This window comes from Setaria viridis, chromosome 9, assembly GCF_005286985.2.
Source record: "Setaria viridis chromosome 9, Setaria_viridis_v4.0, whole genome shotgun sequence".
In the NCBI taxonomy this organism is placed as follows: domain Eukaryota; kingdom Viridiplantae; phylum Streptophyta; class Magnoliopsida; order Poales; family Poaceae; genus Setaria; species Setaria viridis.
The window spans coordinates 10,455,696-10,474,534 of NC_048271.2; the positions used below are offsets into that span (position 1 = coordinate 10,455,696).

At 43.8% G+C, this 18,839-nt stretch overlaps 2 protein-coding genes across 2 annotated transcripts; one reads left to right on the forward strand and one right to left on the reverse strand.

Annotated features, from left to right (window-relative positions):
- LOC117836788 (uncharacterized) lies at nucleotides 1–1,923 on the forward strand. Its single transcript, XM_034716287.2, has 2 exons — nucleotides 1–984; nucleotides 1,111–1,923. The coding sequence occupies exons 1-2, from the start codon at nucleotides 86–88 to the stop codon at nucleotides 1,610–1,612; spliced, it is 1,401 nt and encodes a 466-aa protein (XP_034572178.1). The 5' UTR covers nucleotides 1–85; the 3' UTR covers nucleotides 1,613–1,923.
- Nucleotides 1,924–6,172: 4,249 nt separating this feature from the next.
- LOC117839146 (serine/threonine-protein kinase 54) lies at nucleotides 6,173–10,620 on the reverse strand. The gene is made up of 7 exons (XM_034719410.2): nucleotides 10,183–10,620; nucleotides 9,569–10,077; nucleotides 7,714–7,835; nucleotides 7,309–7,517; nucleotides 7,050–7,224; nucleotides 6,808–6,942; nucleotides 6,173–6,688 (listed from the first exon to the last, which is right to left on the reverse strand). Exons 2-7 carry the CDS (start codon nucleotides 9,855–9,857, stop codon nucleotides 6,482–6,484), a joined length of 1,137 nt encoding a protein of 378 aa, XP_034575301.1. The 5' UTR covers nucleotides 9,858–10,077; nucleotides 10,183–10,620; the 3' UTR covers nucleotides 6,173–6,481.
- Nucleotides 10,621–18,839: the final 8,219 nt, after the last annotated feature.

Genomic DNA, 18,839 nt, shown 5'->3' on the forward strand with positions numbered 1-18,839 from the left:
ACGGTAAAGATTATGGCCAGATGTTGACCCCGTTTGATTTGGTAGACCCATCACGACAAGTACATTGTTAGCGGAGAAATTGTACATGGCAGAGAGGGGCACGATCGATCAATGTCTTCTTGTCTCCACAAATACAACACCAACCCTGCCTTCTACAAGTGTGGCGCGTGTTTCCGGATGGACAGGCTTTGACGAAGCTCCAAACCAAGTCAGCGTCAGGGACAGCAGCCATCGGCGACCAAGAAGAAGAATCCCAAGGACGGGAGTGCCGTGCTGCGACCACCGTGCTGCCCCGGAGCGCAGCTACCAGGCCAGCAACCCCCGGCCGGCCGGCCCCAGTGTCGGAAGCTGCCGCGGCTGCTTTATAAAGGCGGCCGCCGCGCTCCCAGTCTCTCTCAGTCCTCGGATCACCCCACCATTAACCAGGTCTAATCGCCATTACCCCCGCAGCTCCACCGTCCCGTCCGTCCGTCCGTCCATCGCGCGCGCGTCCCAAACAAGTCGGAGGAGAGTCCTCCCCCTTCCCCAAAGTTCCCGTCCCCTCCTCGCGCGCGCGCCGCGAAAGGGTCAGCACCAGACACCAGCAGCCATGGAGAAAGCGGCGCCCCCCATCCCCACGCAGGAGACCGGCGCCGCGGCGCCGCCGTGGGCGGACATGGAGACGGACTGCCTGGCGCACGTGTTCCGGCGGCTCGACCTCGAGGACCTGGCCGCGGCGGCCCCGCTCGTGTGCCGCGGGTGGCGCCGCGCCGTCGCCGACCCGTCCCTGTGGCGCGCGCTCGACCTGCGCCGGGACCACGTCGCGCGCTTCATGCCATGGGCGCCGCTCGCCGCCGCCTTCGCGCGCCGGTACGGCGTGCCGCGGTTCGCGCTCGGGGGCTTCCTCAGGATCTGCGTCGCGCGCGCGCAGGGATCCGCGGACGACGTCGCGCTCCCGCCGCTCCTCGCCTCGCCGGCCGCCGACCTCGACCACATTTCGCTACAGTACGTTGCGCGCCGCGCGCTTGCTGTAACCGTCGTGTCTTGCCGATCATCTCCCTCCGACGAACGACACGAGAACCGTTGCAAGTTCTCACCAGATGCTTCAATGATACGTTGATTTGATTGCAGGTGCCCGAGGCTGCGGCGGCTGGCGCTCCCGCAGCTCCCCGCCGGCGACGAGGCGCGGCTGCCGGACCTCATCCCGCGGTGGCCGCTGCTGGAGCACCTGGAGCTGGACGCCAAGCCGTCCTCGGCCTCCTTCCCCGCCCTCGCCGCGCAGCTCGGCCGGCACTGCCCCAATTTCGTCAGCCTCAAGACCTCGGGCGCCGTCAAGCCCGAGGACGCCGCGGCGCTGGCGCGCTCGGTACCCCGGCTCCGCTCCCTGTGCCTCGACCGGTCCTACCTGCCAAAGCAGGAGCTGCTCGCCATCATCGCCGGCTGCCGGGACCTCCGGGAGCTCAGCGCCCGGGGCTGCGTCGGGTTCGACGAGGGCGACGAGGAGGTGGCCAGGCGCGGCGCCCGGATGGAGCGGTTCGACGTCACAGGGTCCAGGATGATCGACGAGCTCCAGGACGAGCTGGCCGGCGGCGGCGACGACCTCTGCGACTCCTCCTACGTCGACGTCATGTGATGATCTGTCCTTTAATTTGCCTGAGAGAAAGAGCGTAATTAATGCGCGGCTAGGCTTTTAATTTGGTCTTTTGTTTGTTTAACGTTGCTGACAAGTTGGTAATGAGCAGACGGCTTCTAGAAGAGTTATTGCTTATAGATCAGAGGGCCGTGCCGGTCTTTGTTTTGGGGTGGATCTTTGGTGTTCACACACGTTTTACCTACCTGCTGGTCTTGATATTTTGGTGTAACTGCATCATTGCATATTTGCATATGTATCAATCTACCCCCAAGCTCACTAGCGCTAAGCTCGTGGACACATGGAACGCTAAATTGATAGAGCCCGCGTGTGTGTATCAAGCCTATTCTAGCTCTAACTTTCAGAATTCCTCTTCACGCCACTTGGAATGATCATACGTGCTGCAATGTTGAAAGGAAAAACAATGGGCACAATATATTGGATATGAAAGGTGCCTGCTGCTTTTCAACATTTGACTTGAAAACAAGACTCCGTGGAAAGGAAACATTTTAGTTTTTTTTTCTTTTTTGCAAACGTATGCATTCTGTGGATGTGATCAACTTTTCGTTGATTAGAGTTGGTCTTCAAGCAAAATACCTTGTTCTATTTCCTTCTAAATTAACTAAAAATGAACATAGCAAAGTCAATTAGTCCTTTCCTTTCATACTTAAGCTCCAGCAAATCCTGACCAAATGACCAGGTAGAACCTACTAGGGTGTCTTTGGTTGCACAAATGGAAATCATTAATCGGTTTAATTTCTGATCCAGAAGGCATTTGTCCACTCAGCTCGTTCATTTATTTGTTCATTTTTTTTTGCGCGCATCGGATCATATCGCAGGATATCTTCTGAACTTTAATTTGTCTCCCAAAAAGCCTTTTCTCCTGTATGGGCAATCTTTTTTCTGAAAATATGCAACACACATTCTTCACTGCTTTAGATCTTTTATGGAGTACGTATGGTTTTTTTAAAAAAAATCCAGATCAGTGCTTCATTCTTCATTATTTATTTCAATTTTGCAAATACTATTTATTTTGCTCGATGAAAGTTTTGACCTCTAGTGTTGTTTTGACCTATAATGTTTGTCAGCACTAAATAGTGAAATGGTTTTTTTTTTTGCAAAAGTATAAAACTCTCCAGAATGGACACACCATGCATGCATCGCTTTCAGATCTGGTCACTGAAAGGACATAAACAGCTCAAAAATCTTAGCAATGACGTGCTCACCTGCAAAGTCTATCCAATATTTTACGCCAGAGAGCACGGTGACAAATAGCACTTTTTTTTTAGGAACGTATAGCACATTTTTAACTACAATATCTGTTTGCGTGGAAATAATCTTGATCTGCTGCTACATGTATAGGTAGCCAATCTAGATGTCGATCCGATCTTTAAAGTATGACCTGTTATATTGACCACTAAATTCAATTGTAAAAACTCTATTGAAAATCATAAGCAATACAATATGATTCCAGTTTTGTTTGTCACATCTAGATGTGCTTCTTATATTGATATAGTCAAATTGAATCCGTATTTCCAACCGTGCAGAGCAGGAGACGATCTCGCCAACATACCTTTGCCTGAGTAATATAAAAGTGATCTTTGTAGAATCAGGCCAGTCATTGATTGAAGAAACTGCACTTGTATTATACAAGAAAACAACTGATGCAATATAGTGATGCAGGATACAGAAAGTAATCGATCGATGGTATCTGGATGGACAAGGGCATTGGTGACTCCCTCTTTTATTTGCTAGATGAAGGCAGTGACGGCAGAGCTAGGATGAGATGTTTCCAAGCAAAAAGAAAGAAAACGATGAAAAAGCAGTGACTCCATCTCGGTTAGCTTAGGATGAGAGCAATGCTGTTAGTGAAATCATTATCTGGAGATTCTGCCCTACTCGCATGACGTATGCAGAGGCTCTGGCCTGCCGCTAGCTACCTACTACTGCTCCTCCGATCGTGTTCTGAGTTCTGACTTGAGAAGCCTCTCTTCGCATTGCATTTTTCTTCAGCATGATCTCGAAGCTTTCGGTGCATTAAATACTAGTTGCTGAGAGTGTCCAAAGCAGACTGCGTAGTGGATAAATAGGTCAAGAACCCTATGAGAAAGAAAATCTGGTTGCTAGCGAGGGATAAAGTCGTTTGGTTGTTGTGTGGTGTTGTGCCTGGTGGTTTACATTATTTTCAGTGATGGTATCAGGCAGCTGGTAGATCCCTGAATCTGGTTCCTCCACTGTCTGCAATGATCCCTGAATCTGGTATCAGACAGCGCCTTAGCATGTGTTGCCGATGTAGCACTGCAGTTTTCAATTTTTCGGAGAGGATTTGCCCCTTGGTCATCATTGTCCAGGAAGGTAAGTAGGCCTCAGGGTTGTTGCACCTTGTTAACAAATACTGTGCCTCGGTGTCGTTTCTCGTGTGGTTTTCTTATAGCTACGGCGTTTGTGATCTTGTGTGTGTGTGAGAGTGCGTCCACGTTCGTGGATTTGGTGCCCCCTGCTGGCAACTTATACCAGAAGAGAGAACAACAAAGGAAAGGGATGGCACACAGTAAAAGGTGGATAGAGAGGCAAGCTTACCAGGTACAAAGGAATGAACGATAGCAAACGAAACGAACGATGCCCGGAACGAAACAGGACAGACTATTACGACAAACAGGAAATGGCAGTGTAACGCCAAGGAGAACAAAGAGCAACGGTTTCCTTTGGACGGTCGTCGGTAATGCAGGATCCGTCGGAATAACAACCTCTTGAGAGCTAGTCTGCATAGCATACCAATCTGATAGGAATGCATGCTAGCTTGTAGTACAACATTGCTGTAGCTAGATGATGACTAGATCCTACTGCAGTATCACCAATTCAACCATCTTCACCGTCAACCTCTTGCGGGCTGCATAACATGCTGTTTGCTGCCATATTATGGGGTACTGGGTAGAGTAGAGTAGTAGACGACGGCCTGATTCTTGCTAAAACATGGTGAAGATCCGAAGTACTTTTTGTCTTGAAGGCTATGCGCATGCTGTGCACTCTTCGTGGATGCCGTGAGGGCACGCCTCAGCTGTGATGCCCATTCAATTTGTCGTTCACTATTCTTCTTCAGTTCTGGTGACAGGAAAAGATCGAGACAGGGAATAAAGGCTCTAACTTGCCTGTTGTTACGTTCGCTGCAGCAATGTGTGATCATATATATCAAACAACTTTTAAGGGTGATCAAACAAATGCTGATTGATCCCAGTAGTCAGTCAGCCACAGTAGTTTTAGGGAAATCACCTCGCGGACATGTTGGGTAGGTGTGTAAGATCTTCACTAGCTCCCAATTTATTTTAGTATTTTTAAATTCATAGCTTTTACGATGAATCTAGACATAGTGTATATCTAAATGAATATAAAAAGCTATGAATCTAAAAATAACAAAACGATTTACGATTTGGGATGGAGGGAGTATATATATCAGTTTGGAATGGAGTTGCATTGCACAGTTATATGAGTTACGTTGCAACTTTCTTGTAAAATTTTCCCATTCTTTTTTTCTTAATGAAAGATGCGCAATCTTCTTGGAGACAAAATTTGTGGACGTCGTGTGCTTCTTCACAGCGAAGGAAAGCAAGCTAGTGACTAGGCCTGCCACTGGGCCACACCCATTTCAAATAGTATGATTAAAAAATTATATACCCATTAGAAATGAGGATGGTATAGTTAATCAATTGAATATATATATATATGTGTGTAGCATAAAGTTAATTATCTATTGGATATGGGTGGGGTTCGGAGGGTAACAAGTGGATAGTAATTATTTGAATTTGAGTGTGAATAAGAGTGAGTTTCATGGTACTCTCTAATAGCAGGTCTACTAGTGACGAAAGAAACCTGACAGTAAGGCTGGACCCACCTATGACACCACTTGTAGAGTGGCACGCACCTATGACACCACTTGTTTGCTACGACAGCCCAACTCAAGGTTTTTTGGTTATGCTGCGAGATACCAGCCGCATGCTTCGTTCCACCGTCTATTTTCAGTTTTCGCGAGTGATTATTGTTGCATTGCCATCACCCATCGCCCATCATCGTGCCATCCAAAATGAAGAATGATGCATTGCCATCACCTTTATGCTGCGGCTAAAGAATTCCCCGGGGCGTGGCTAATCACCGCCATTCAAACTGATTCCGGAGGAAAAGCAGACAGCGAGTTTCATGATCCTACTTTAACTTTGTGCACGTCTTTTCCAGGAAAGCCGGTATTTTAATCATGCAGTGTGCTAGTATGTGCTAACAAACTTACGTGGGTAAAGAGGAAGGATTTACAATGCCACACCTTATAAACGAGTAGCAGTGATAAATTTGTTTCGAAAATTGGAAAGTCACATTTGAAAAAACAATGTTGAAATTGATCCCAATACGTTAAATTCAAGCATGAAAAAGGTGAAACAGAGCAATAGAAACAGCACCAGCACCATATGGCCTCCACAGATGAATGGTCAAAGACATGCTCTCAGCTAAACAAAAAAAATTTATTTCTGCCCATTCTTGTACTCAATTCTTTGCATGATCCATGAATGGCCAAAAAAAAAAAAAGGTAAAGATGTATATATTCACCAATGTCACCAAAATGGACACAGAAAGTAGCATTTTCAATAATGTAACTCGTATACCCCGGAATCTCTTTAGAATCACAATTACATCATCACACTGGTATAGAAAAGGAGCATTTGACCCCAAAGGTCATATAAGAGAGCCGTAGGCCTGTAGTCGACGCACAAAGATGGCACCACAACCATGAACACCGACTACGTCGGTGGAGACAGGAAGCATGCCATGCCCCAGTCATTTACATGGGCAAATTGTTGCTGAGGGAAGAAGGTATCAGGAAAAGAACTATGGACCGCGAGCCTTGGTGAAGCATAAGCATCCTGGTGACTGGCCATCCGGTATCATGCCACCGCCTTTGCTTGTGTCAAGAGCCTCTAAAAGCTGTACCACCTCATCCATATCAGGGCGTTTATCAGGATTTGCATCCCAGCATTTCCGCATAACATTAGCAAATGTGCTTGGACAGCAGCGGGGAATGTCTGGGCGCAGATTCTGCCAATAAAACGAAGGAATAATTAATTATTACTAAGAATGTGGGTAACCTGTGCACATTATGTGGGGGAAGAAGAAACAATTGCAGAATGGGAGTGTATATGGAACACAGGGCAAACCTGATGGACAACAGCGGATGAGACATCGGCAAAACTAAGGTCTGGGTACGGCATGTCACAACAATAGATTTCCCACAGGCAAATGCCAAAACTGTAAACATCACACTTCCTGTTGTATGGTTTACCATCAAGAACCTGTTAGAGCATACAAAGAACAGAAAATTTCTTTTTAGCATGGGAATAACTGAAAGTACTACACACTGTGGAACGGAACAGATTAAAAAGGCCAGTCCAGTAAGTACCTCTGGGGCCATATAACCAAGTGTGCCTGTTGCACCAGTCATGTCCTTTGGATTCTGAGCCTCAACACGAGCAACACCAAAATCAGCAATCTTAAGGTTTCGCTGTGGAGTGAGCAGCATGTTTTCAGTTTTCACATCCCTGTGTACAATCTTTCTGGAGTGTAGATAACTCAATCTGCAAATGGAAGGCCCAGATAGTTAGGAGTGGATTCAGATATATATAATGCATGTCAGTGATTTGAGTTTGAGCTCTCTTTACCCTCTAGCCAAATCCAATGCAAGCTGAACCACAACTTTGTAAGCAAGCTTCCGTCGGCTGTTCTTTATCAAATATTGCTTCAAAGTTCCTCCAGCGAGATATTCTACCACAACACAACATGCTCTTGCTGGCAAGTTAGTACGTGCACCACCGTTGGAATTGTTGGCTGGAATCTTAAGATCTGTGGTACCCATAGATGCACCAACAAACTGCAAAAGAAATAACACTATGCATTTGAAACTTCTTGAATAGCCCAGCAGAAGAAATCTTTCATGGAAGATACCAGCTACCAACTTGGTCATGGGTAAATTTTGGTAATCAGTAAGCTAAGGACAAGCACTTTACTACATGAACAAGCATCTAATACAGACATGAAGCTGCACATGTATGCGTGAAAATACTCACCTTTGTAACATTAGGATGGCTTAGCTTATGCCAAACAGCAACCTCCTGCTTAAATGATGTTCGCAAAGCTGCAGTTTCAGCTTCTGTAGCAAAACCATCTTCTCCCCAATCCAAAAGCTTCACTGCATGTATAACAAATCAATATTACTTACTTGTCCCGTGGAATTGTGAGCGTGTAACGCACACATATCTGAACTCAATGGCAAATAGATGAAGCTCCATGTTTGTGCGTTATTTGTAATAACAGGAAGGGATAATTACTATGCAGACACTGAAAGTACATCAATCTAAACTGTATAGAAATGATTAAAAAGAACAACAGAAAAGAACAAAAGGGAGTCCCAAATTCTAGGACACCACAACAGGGAGATCTTTAGGTTTTAGATGAAGAAAATTGGATTGGGCCAAAGGATAAAATCTTAATTTGGCAACAAAGCCACTCCAAGCCAACAGTAAAAAAGTAGCAAAATGAGCTTTAGGCAGCCTTGTTATCTGTTCTAGGGTTCTAGCCCAAAAGGTGAATGTATGTGGATCTCAACTTTATAGAAATGATTAAAAAGAACAACATAAAAGAATAGAAAGGAGCCCCAAATCCCAGTACACCAAAGCTGTACGACATTTAAGTGTGCAAGTCATGCTACCACCCCCCACGTATCAAAACAAAATGATAGCATTATTCATAAAGCACTAAGAGGAAGTGATGTGCTCCATGGACTAAAAACCACAACTTTGTAATGCAAAGATGCCAAGATTATAAAATGTTGAAGGAAATTGGATTGGGTCAAAGGATAAAATCTTAATCTGGCAAAAAAGGCACTTCAAACAGACAGTAAAAAGTAGAACGTATGAGCTTCAGGCTGCCTTGTCATTTGTTCTAGTCACATATCTACTACTGATGTCTGATGAACACTTGAACACGATGATGGCATATGCTTAAAAACAGAAGAAATAAGAAAGAGGTCGATGTTGAAATGTCTCTAACTGACAGGAAATTGACTAAAGGTGACATGGCCACATGGGGCAGGAGAACTGCAGCCCAAAGGTGAAAAACGCAAACTACAAGGAAGACGAGAGGGCAAAACATAGTTACAACTTTACAAGAGTTGGGGGGGTTTAGGGAAGTCCAGAAAGAGTATCCTGATATTAGTCAGGTGCAAGATCATCAAGTGAAAGTACAAAAACATGCAAAGCACACATATTCTAATTCAAGGCAGAACATGCATAAAGCATGGTTCTGATGGACCAGGCCGCAGTTACTAACTGATATCCTTTCAAGAAACAGATTCTTCACCAATTTAACTACCAAGTCATCGAGGAGACAGGGAAAGATGCAATGGTCAGTTTAAGCCATTGCAACTAGCAAACGGTTTGTGCTGATGAGAAAAAGGCAACCATCTCCTACAGGTTACAGCACACCATTCAGATACAGCATATCAGCAGTTGTAAAGAGAACGAATAAAAATGAAGTTGCACAGATGCACAGTAGATGCATTGTAAGGGGGGAAAAAGACTATGCAGCATTGTGTCACACACAAACGATTAAGGCCTTCTGAATGAAAAGCTAGTGCTGCCACCTGCCAGGTATTACTTTCCACAAAGGTCAAAACAGTTAAGACCCAATTTCACAGGTCACATGTGGAATATACTTCAAGAAGTAAGCTACTTGTCTCAAACTCTCAATAAATGTATCATACAACCCACACGCACGTGCATTCTTTCGATCCTCTAAGATCACGTAGTATGTTATTTCACCTGAACATGTAAGGCAGCATAAGACTGTCTATTGTGAAAATCAGCATGTAAATCAGCAACAGCATCAAGCATCCTAAAACAAGCAGAGCTAGATCATAGATACCTGCAACGTCCTGGCCATCATAGGTGCCGCGATACACGGTGCCATAAGTCCCCTGCGCGATGACATAGCGGATCTCCAGCTTCGCAAGATCGATCTCCCACTCCTCCTTAGGCCCCTGGGACTTGAGGTTGGCCTTGCCCCAGGTCTTGGTGAGCTGCTTCTCCAGCTGGATGTCAAGGCTCGTAAGATCAATCTTGTCGGCTCGCACATACGCATCGTTGCCTCCCAGGCTCCCGGACCTCTTCAGCTTCTCCTTCGCCTCAGGCATCTCGCTGGTGCTCGAAGCCATCGCCTCGGCGGCCGAGAGCAGCTTTCCAGCAACTATGCAGGAAGCCCCAAAACTATGGATAGACGAACTCCTTTACTGGAGATGCAGAATCGGTGTGCTACAGAACATACTGCAGCACCAGAGACGAAACAAGAACACGAATCCAAGAACTGGTAAAGCTTCAATCAAATCTTGGGCGAGCCTTGACTGGAAGATTGCTGAAATCTTGGCGGAGACTTGACTGGAGATTTGTACCAAACAAAACTCCCCAATTAGAACGTGACCTGGCAGGAGATAGACACCGATGGATCCAACAAGCAAAGAAAGGTCGCAGGTTTATTATTACCGAACTAAAGCGACGGTGGCAGCACGAAACCGAAGAGCCGCGGAGACCAAACCGACCGGCCAAGTTGACCAGCGGCTGACGAAACCGCGGGGAAAGATCGCGAGCTGGGGGCGCCGACCACTGGAATCCAATCAGGCAGAGGCCAGATTGACCTGACCCCCAACCCGCAAGAACGCGGGACCCGGCGGCGCCTCCAGCCGCCAATCGGCAGAGGAGATTGCCTCCGGGGAAGGAGCCGTGGATTCGTGGAGTGGAAGCTCCGCCGATTTGGCCAGAGACGGCAGCAGAATTGCCGCTCGGGGGTGGGGGCGGTCGCGGTGTTGACGAAGCTAGCGTAGTGGCGATGCCGAGAGCCGGTGGGGGCGGGGATAGTTTATTGCTACGGCCACCGGCAGCTGCGCCCGCTTAGGCTTAGGCCCGTCCGCTCGCGCTGCCGGCTGCCTTGTTCTACGCCACGTCTCTTGCGGCCGCGAGGATACGCTGCGTCGCCACGGGCGACGCTACCTGCGACCATCACCTCACTCACGATAAACCGTGCGTCGACTCAATTAATTAGACTGCTTCAACGCGGTTTGTCTGGAGCATATGCACGCAGGCAAGAAAAGATAAAATTGCTGATGTCATCCTATATGCAAAACCATTTGAATTTTTAAAAAATATAAATTTTAAACCAAGCATCAAAATTAAATTCCAATTGCATCATTGGATTTTATGACAATAAAAACTTCACAACAAGATTCCACTTGACTATATTTGAACGAATTTTTTATTTATATTTTTTAATTAAGGTTGTATATTTTCTGTGAGCAAATTCTACAAACTTACGGAATAAAACAATCATACGCATCGAACAAAATATATGAACTTAAATAACAAAGACGTATACCCCTTAAAATAAATTATACAAACTTAAAAACAAATATAACTGGCACATGCTTGAACAAAATATATAAACTCAAAGAACAAAAACGTAAACCCTTAAAATAAATTATACAAACTCAAAAACAAATATAACTGGTGCATACTTGGAATGCAATAAAGGATAAAAATGATGACATCACCCCCACGTGCAAACAAAGTTTGAATCTAAAAAAATTAATAGAACATCTAAATTAAATTCTGGTTTCACCAATAAGTTCCTTACAACAAGATCTTCAACACAAGACCCACTTAGTATATTTTGATAAAAAAATTATTAACTTTTTACCAAGTTGGAAAATATTCCCAAATATATATATCTAGAACAAATTTTATGAACTCACATAATAAAAAATTATTATTGGTGGCAGAATAATTAGTTCTGCTCTGCGGATTGTGACTATTTTCTGCAAGCAAAAAATTAAATATGATGAAAAAAGTATAATGCGAAAAAAAATTGAGCATCACGATCAGACCATTTGATTGTCTAAGAAAAGAATAAATAAAAGATAAAAACAAGAAAACTTAAGGGAAAAAGAAATGAAAATGAGAAATAAAAAAGAATAATTACATAGTAAAGGATAGGAGCGACAGAGGAGGAAAATTAAAAAATATAAAAAGGAGTTAATATTATCAACATAACACGGAGAAAGTATTTAAATATTTTCCTAAATCGTGCTAATCACAACTCATTGAGTGGTGTAGCGGTGGTTCAACTCTCCCAATTAATAGGTCTTCAGTTCGAACCCTCCTTGCAGCAATATTTTTGGCGCATTCTCACAAAACAAAAGATCTATATACCTCGAATAAATTGCAGAACCCATGGAACAAGTATTTATACATCTAGAACAAATTATATAAATTCACATAACCAAAACATATACTCTAGAACAAGTTATGGAAACTCAGAGAACAAATATATGTATATACAGAATAAATTATATAAGTCATCGAACAAACAATTGTATACATCGAACAAACTAACTAAACCCACGGAAGAAAAATAATTGTATGTATCGAACAAATTATGTGAATTTCACAGAACAAAAATAAATACTCCTAGAATAAGTTATGCAAACTCACAGAACAAATATATGTATATACAAAACAAATTATACGAGTCATCAACCAAAATAATTGTATGCATTGAACAAATGATATAAATTTGAATAAAACTAGAACAAGTGGCATGAGTTTATGGAACAAAATATATACATGGAATAAATTATACAAACTTACAAATATAAAATTTATACACAGCAAGAAATTGTATGGGCTCGCACAACAAAATTTAACTCATGCAACAAAAAATTTTGTACTTGGAAAACATACATTACGCACATATGTAACATCAAAACCTTTTCGGTCCAAATAAGTTGGTGTATGCTAGAGTAGAAACTCAAAAGGAACCACTTATCAAGATTAAAAATAGTATAAGCGGCATGTTACTATAATGGTGCGTTTGGCAGAGCTCCCAGAGCTGATTCTCTGTTGAATCCAGTAGGAACTCTGCCAAATAGTTTTTTAGAGAGAAGTGATTCTCTGTTGATTCTATGAAGTGATCCTCTGAAATGAATTAAGAGGCTGGGAGCTGAAAAAGTAGCTTCTTCTGATTCTGTGAAGTGATTCTCCATCTTGATTTTAAAAGTTTATGCTAGTGAATCAAAGTGAATCATATTCAGCCACAGAATCACTTCTCTCAGAGAATCAGCGGTCATAGATCAGAATCGGATGGAGCTCTACCAAACATACCCTAATATATAAGAAAGTAAAATATTAGTTTTAATAGAGAAAGAAAGGGCAGATCGGAAACTACACAAAAGATGAAATAAACGTATAAATAATAAAATAAATAAATAATGGAATAACAAATAGAATGAAAATTGAAAAGAAATATTTAATAGTAAGGAAGGCAAGTGAAATGGAAGATTAAAGGAAGAAGAAGAAAAATAAAATAGAAAAATATGCATGTGTTTGAAACTACGAAAAAAATAGAAACAGGTCATAGTCCTACGTGGAAAGGAATATATGAATGAATAATACATATAAGTACAAATCCGAGAAAGAAGGGGAAAAGATAGTAGAAAAATAAAAAAGAAGTGAAATGAATTGAAAAGGAAAAGGAAATAAATGTAGGAAAAAGAAAAATGGTCATAATAGAGTTGTGTGAGCTCGTGAAACAGATTATAATATATAAATTAGCTGCCGTGCAAAGAAAAGAAACAAGTAAAACAGAAAATCCCCCATAAGAGAAAGGGAAAAGAACGGAAAAAATAAATAATGAAAAGAAAAAAGAATGAAAGAAAACACATAGAATAAAATGAAGCAAATAGTGAACGGAAGAAAAAAATAAAAAATAAAATACCGGAAAATAGGTGGACGTGTCGTACATACATCTGTACGGGTCCACCAAAGGGTTTGGACAGTCTTTGATACAGGGCTGGACACCGAGACATGTCTGACATGAAGACTACGGTGCAGGATGGTGTGGTCTACATGGGAAGACAGGAACTAGTCGAGTATTAGGAAACTACTCGTAGCAATTAGAGTAGGACTCACTAGTCGAATCCGACTAGTATTCTTGTAAAAACAACCGACCTATAACTCTACCCCTAATAATATAAGGCGAGGCAGGTACCCCCTCCAAAGCAATTCAATACAACCAACACACAGGACGTAGGGTATTACGCAATCTAGTGGTCCGAACCTATCTAAATCATGTGTTCGAGTTCCTAATTTCGGCGAGCCCCACGCACTAAACACTACCTTGGACACCTCCTCGGTAGGTTGCCGGATCTAAACACTGACAGCTGGCGTGCCAGGCAGGGGATCTCGCTGAGAATCCACTTGCGAACTCGATGGCCCAAGTCATCATCAAGCCACCGTCACGTTCGAAATGGGCGCAACATTCTTCTTCGGCTGCTGGGTTTGCATCACTAACAGCGCTGGAAGATTCCACCGCCACATTGCGTCGGCCCTGGAGAAGAAGCAACACGCCATCAACCTTTAGTGCCAAGCTTTGGAGGATCTCGTCAAGAAACTTGATGAATTTTTAATTTTTGACCTAGTTAGAGGCTGGGGAGGACGAGTCCAAGTACAACTCGACTTCTCCTGCTAGTCAGATTGGTTCCCACGAGCCGACTCTTAAAGCATCGTGCGAATCCGACTACATCCCAAGTTGATTCCTATTCGGACTCTGAAACACAGATGCCATCTACGAAGCTACCTGTCCAGATCACAATTGAAATCGGATTTGATCGAGGACCTCGACTACTACTCGGATCCGGACGAGGAGATTCCATTATCAGGTCCACAACAAGGCCTGATGATTACATCAACTCCACAAGGCAGATTTGTCTACTGACCCAACATGAAGCCACCTGCTCTTGCCAAGGATAATGAGTCATGCCTTATCGCCTACCTTGATACCTTTTCGTACCAGGAGGGAACTCTTTTGTCGCCTATATACGAAGAAAATGGCTCCACGGAGGTCATCACGTCAAGTTCGGGAAGCTATTCTCCGGAGTGAGAACTCTTCGCTCTCGTTGCTGCAAAAAAGGCGAGGATGAAGATCAACCAGAGAGAAATCCGCGGCATGAAAAACACCCAGACGTCGTCTCGCAGGATGAGATCACCGCCAATATCGTCGGAGAAGAATCTAAAGCTCAAAGAACTCGACGGCGAGCAAGGAACACTGCAAGAGCAAAGCGTCGCCGCCGCCTTGCAGCTAATCTATAAATCGTGAACTTGGATCATGAGTTTGAAGCAGTTCAATCGCATCAACACCATACTCATCTTGCCACCATCGCATCCATTGATCTCATTACTCGGGCAATGCCACAAAACAAGTACACTAGGCAACTGGCTGAACTAGCGGAGCGCGCGTACGAGCAACTCAATCAGCAAAACGCTAAAACCCGATACATTCAGTTCCTCACACCCCATCCCAGCATGGCAGTAGTCATAGGCGCACTCAATCCAGACCAAGTCAAATTGGAGGTGCTAAACCAAGTCAAGCCGGAGAAGAGGGTAGTCGGACGGAACCCTCGTGAGGCTGTGGGCCCAATCCAGAACCTGAACGTCTAGTACGGGACCTCCGTTAGAAGATTAACGCCAGCCGCGACGCCCGTACAGTCATTGATGGATGCCGTCACGAGCGCGAGCAAGAAGTCGAGTACTCAGGAGAGAATTCTGACGGGTTCCCCACCTTCTCAAGATGAGTAAGGAAGACAGTTCTACTCGGCAGATTCAAACCTTTGGGTATCACCAAGTACAATGGCAAGCAGGATCCAATCCAATGGCTGCGGTGTTACTCACTATCAGTACAAGCAGGAGGAGGGAACGACGACACCAAGGTCATCTACTTTTCCATCTGCATGGAGGCAGCGCCACTCACATGGCTCGAGTCACTAGATAAGAACTCCATCGACACGTGGAAGGATCTCAAGGTGGCGTTCACCAACAATTTCGCAGGGGCAATGTAGCGTCCTGGCAACAGGATCAACTTGTCTCAAGTCAAACAACAATAAGGCGAGACCCTGCGCAGTTATCTACGTCGATTCTTTGATAAGAAAGCTACAATCGTGGACATCACGGAGCGCGATGCCATATATTGCTTCCAGAACAGTCTCTATGACTGCCGGATGTTCCAAGATTTTAGTAGGAGACGCCCGGAAGATATCAAATCTCTCAAGATCATGGTTCAGGCATGGGCAGATGAAAAAGATAAAGAGATCGGGAGGTTTGAGTTTAGTCATAACAAGGGTTAGAATAACAACAATCAGAGTAACGGCTAGCGCAACGACAAGAACCGCAATGATCGCCCCAACAATGACAACCGAAATAACTACTCGAGAGGTCAGAATCGCAAGAGAAAGTCAGACAATACTATCATGGTAATGTTCCGGGAAGATGCTCAACCAGTATCAGGATGTCAGCCTGCAAGAAAAAAATATTGGAAGACAGAGTACTCGTTATTCGTAAAAAAGCTGTTTCTACTGCAGACTGACATCGTTTCAATCCAAGTTGTAGCAGTCCATCCTACACGTCAGACTTTTTGTTGAACCGAACAGTTAGAGAAACCAGACCTGAAACAAACAAACCAGCCTACACGAAGATCCATCGCATGCGCGATGTATAGTCGCGGCGCGTCGCCGCGGTCCAAGGCTGCCGCTGCAGGCGATAGATTTTAATTCCGTCTACGACATGCGCTGAAGATTATCCGCTTATCGCTGAGGATGCTTGATTATCGGTCAAAGAGGCTGGCTGATTATTCAGAAGTCACTTTATTTGACTTTCGGGCAAAGTTGCATGAATGTGAGATGATTCTAATCGTTTCCTTCTCTTAAATTTGAAATAATCCTTCTGCAAAAAATATTTAAATTGACATGTATGCATTGGGTAAACTTAGTCTTTAAGCTAGTATGCAAAAGAGCAGCTAGATAAGATGTATGCTCCGTGGCCCCATCAATCAGATAGTACACTTTTTTTTTTGGAACACCATACCATCGTGTTTAGTATTATCCATTTCTTAAAATACTAGCTTGATTACAAAGTAGCTTGATAATAATGCACGCTGTTTTTCTAACGTGGTTTGGAGTCTTCTCACGTTTTCTCAAAGTCTCCTTACATTTCAAAGTATAGGTTGTTGTAGAATTGTGCAGTTGTTTAAAATATATGTTGGCTCGGCTATTTCTTAAACAAACTATATTGTGTTTTTAACAAATTATAATGCTACTTTTATTACAGTAGTATACGTGTCTGTGTTTAGAAAATAAAGGTGGTTCCTAGAGTAGGTGTATGTGAATAATGAAAATATCATTGCTTTTACCAATGCACACATCTACATCCTCTGTAACCAGAAGAATTAGCATAGATAATTTCAGGAGAGTATATTATAATGTTATGCTGCTGTCACTGAAGCCTACATGTCAGTGTCCAGGCTACCGTTTTTATTCGTGATTGCGGAGTCCAGAGGCGTGCAAAGTGCAAACAACTACTCCCAGACTCTTTCGTAAAGGAAGATTGAAAAGAAAGTTTACAAGGTCATGTTTAGTTCCCTCCAAACTCTCAATTTTGACACTATGCAAAAAGAAGATTCTCCATCACATCAAACTTGCGGTACATGCATGGAGTACTAAATGTAGACGAAATCAAAAACTAATTGCACAGTTTTGTTGTACTTTGCGAGACGAATCTTTTGAGCCTAATTAGTCAATATTTGGATAATAATTCACAAATACAAACAAAACGCTACAGTTACGCATTTATGGTAAAATGCCAATTTTACCACTCCCAAATTGGGAACTAAACAAGGCCTAATTGTGCTGACGCTTCACTGGCTGTCGTCGTTGCAGGAACGAAAGCACCGACCACATGCAATTGGGGAAAAAAAAGCATGTTGGCACGTCTGGTCTTACGTCAGGGCACAGCGCAGCCCACACGTCGACAGCGACCGAGCTTTTGCTCCCACTCTCACAGATCGTGTGGTGCCGCCATGAGCAAGGTCACCAAGCACTGAGAAAGAGCCTGTGCGGCGGCGGATGGCCGGCGATGATATGGCTTCGAGAAGAAGATGTGTGTGATCAGAATCTCGCGCTTCCGGCTGAAGCAACTCGTGTGCCGCGGCAAACTCCGATCTGATCTGTTGCTAGAGGCTCAGCTAGAGCGTGCGGCGGCGACCATGGAGGTGCGTGGTGGCCTCTCGTTTTCGCCGGGCCTGGGAGTCCATGGGAGCCCTACGTATAGCATATACTCCTACCTAGCAGTGGGGACGAGAAAAAAGAGTTCAGGATGGGACAGCGATGTGTGCTTCATGACCACCTATATTCACCTATTCACGAATAAAAGTGCAGCTGTTGGAGTAGAAACATAAAAGTTATTACCTTGCTAATTAAAGAGAAGGGAGTTCATCAACTTCGAGCTAGTGATTGGCAAGGGCCAAGGAGTCGAAGGCAATTTGGATGGGGTTGCGTATCTAGGCACGTATAAGATGCTGATGTTGACTAAGGCCTTGTTTAGTTGGTCAAATTGGAAGATGCAAAATTACTGTGCCAGCACTGTAGCACACTGTAGCGTTTCGTTTGTATTTGTGAATTATTGTCCAAATATTGACTGATTAGGCTCAAAAGATTCGTCTCGCAAAGTACAACAAAACTGTGCAATTAGTTTTTAATTTCGTCTACATTTAGTACTCCATGCATGTACCGCAAGTTTGATGTGATGGGAATCTTCTTTTTACATAGTGTCAAAGTTGGGAGTTGGGAGGTAACTAAACATGGCCTAATTTTTCTAGCAAAGGCAATTTGAATGGTACAGCAATGCTGATAAGATGACACTCACTCCAAATTACGGAATATAAATGGGGGAGGGGGTGGAGACTTTTTAATACTTGGATGCTTTAGATCAGCATTATAGATATAAGAATTTCGAAAAATAAGTGGTCCAGCATCTGAATTTTGAATTCCAAATTTTCTCCGAGTTTCAGAACGTGACCTCATATTCAAATGTTCGTTTTTTATTTCCCAATTTTAAATTGTCCCTTCTAAACTTTGTTGGTAAACATTGGTTCATCAATCTGTGCATAACGAGAAACCTAAGGTAATGGGCCTAATCCTCTCAAAAAGAGTATAATGGACCTACGTCAAGACAAAGCATTTCTAGGTCATAAAATCACCAAGCCTACATTCCAGCCGCAAAGCTGAGTCTACGGTCGACCGGAAATCTCAAAAGTCATGATC

Coding starts and splice junctions, on each gene's coding strand:
- LOC117836788 (XM_034716287.2), top strand. CDS start 86: ATGGCAGAGAGGGGCACGATCGATCAATGTCTTCTTGTCTCCACAAAT. Junction 985..1,110: donor CTCGACCACATTTCGCTACA/GTACGTTGCGCG, acceptor ATTTGATTGCAG/GTGCCCGAGGCTGCGGCGGC.
- LOC117839146 (XM_034719410.2), bottom strand. CDS start 9,857: ATGGCTTCGAGCACCAGCGAGATGCCTGAGGCGAAGGAGAAGCTGAAG. Junction 7,518..7,713: donor GCCATCCTAATGTTACAAAG/GTGAGTATTTTC, acceptor TTTCTTTTGCAG/TTTGTTGGTGCATCTATGGG. Junction 6,943..7,049: donor TTGGTTATATGGCCCCAGAG/GTACTTACTGGA, acceptor ATGCTCTAACAG/GTTCTTGATGGTAAACCATA.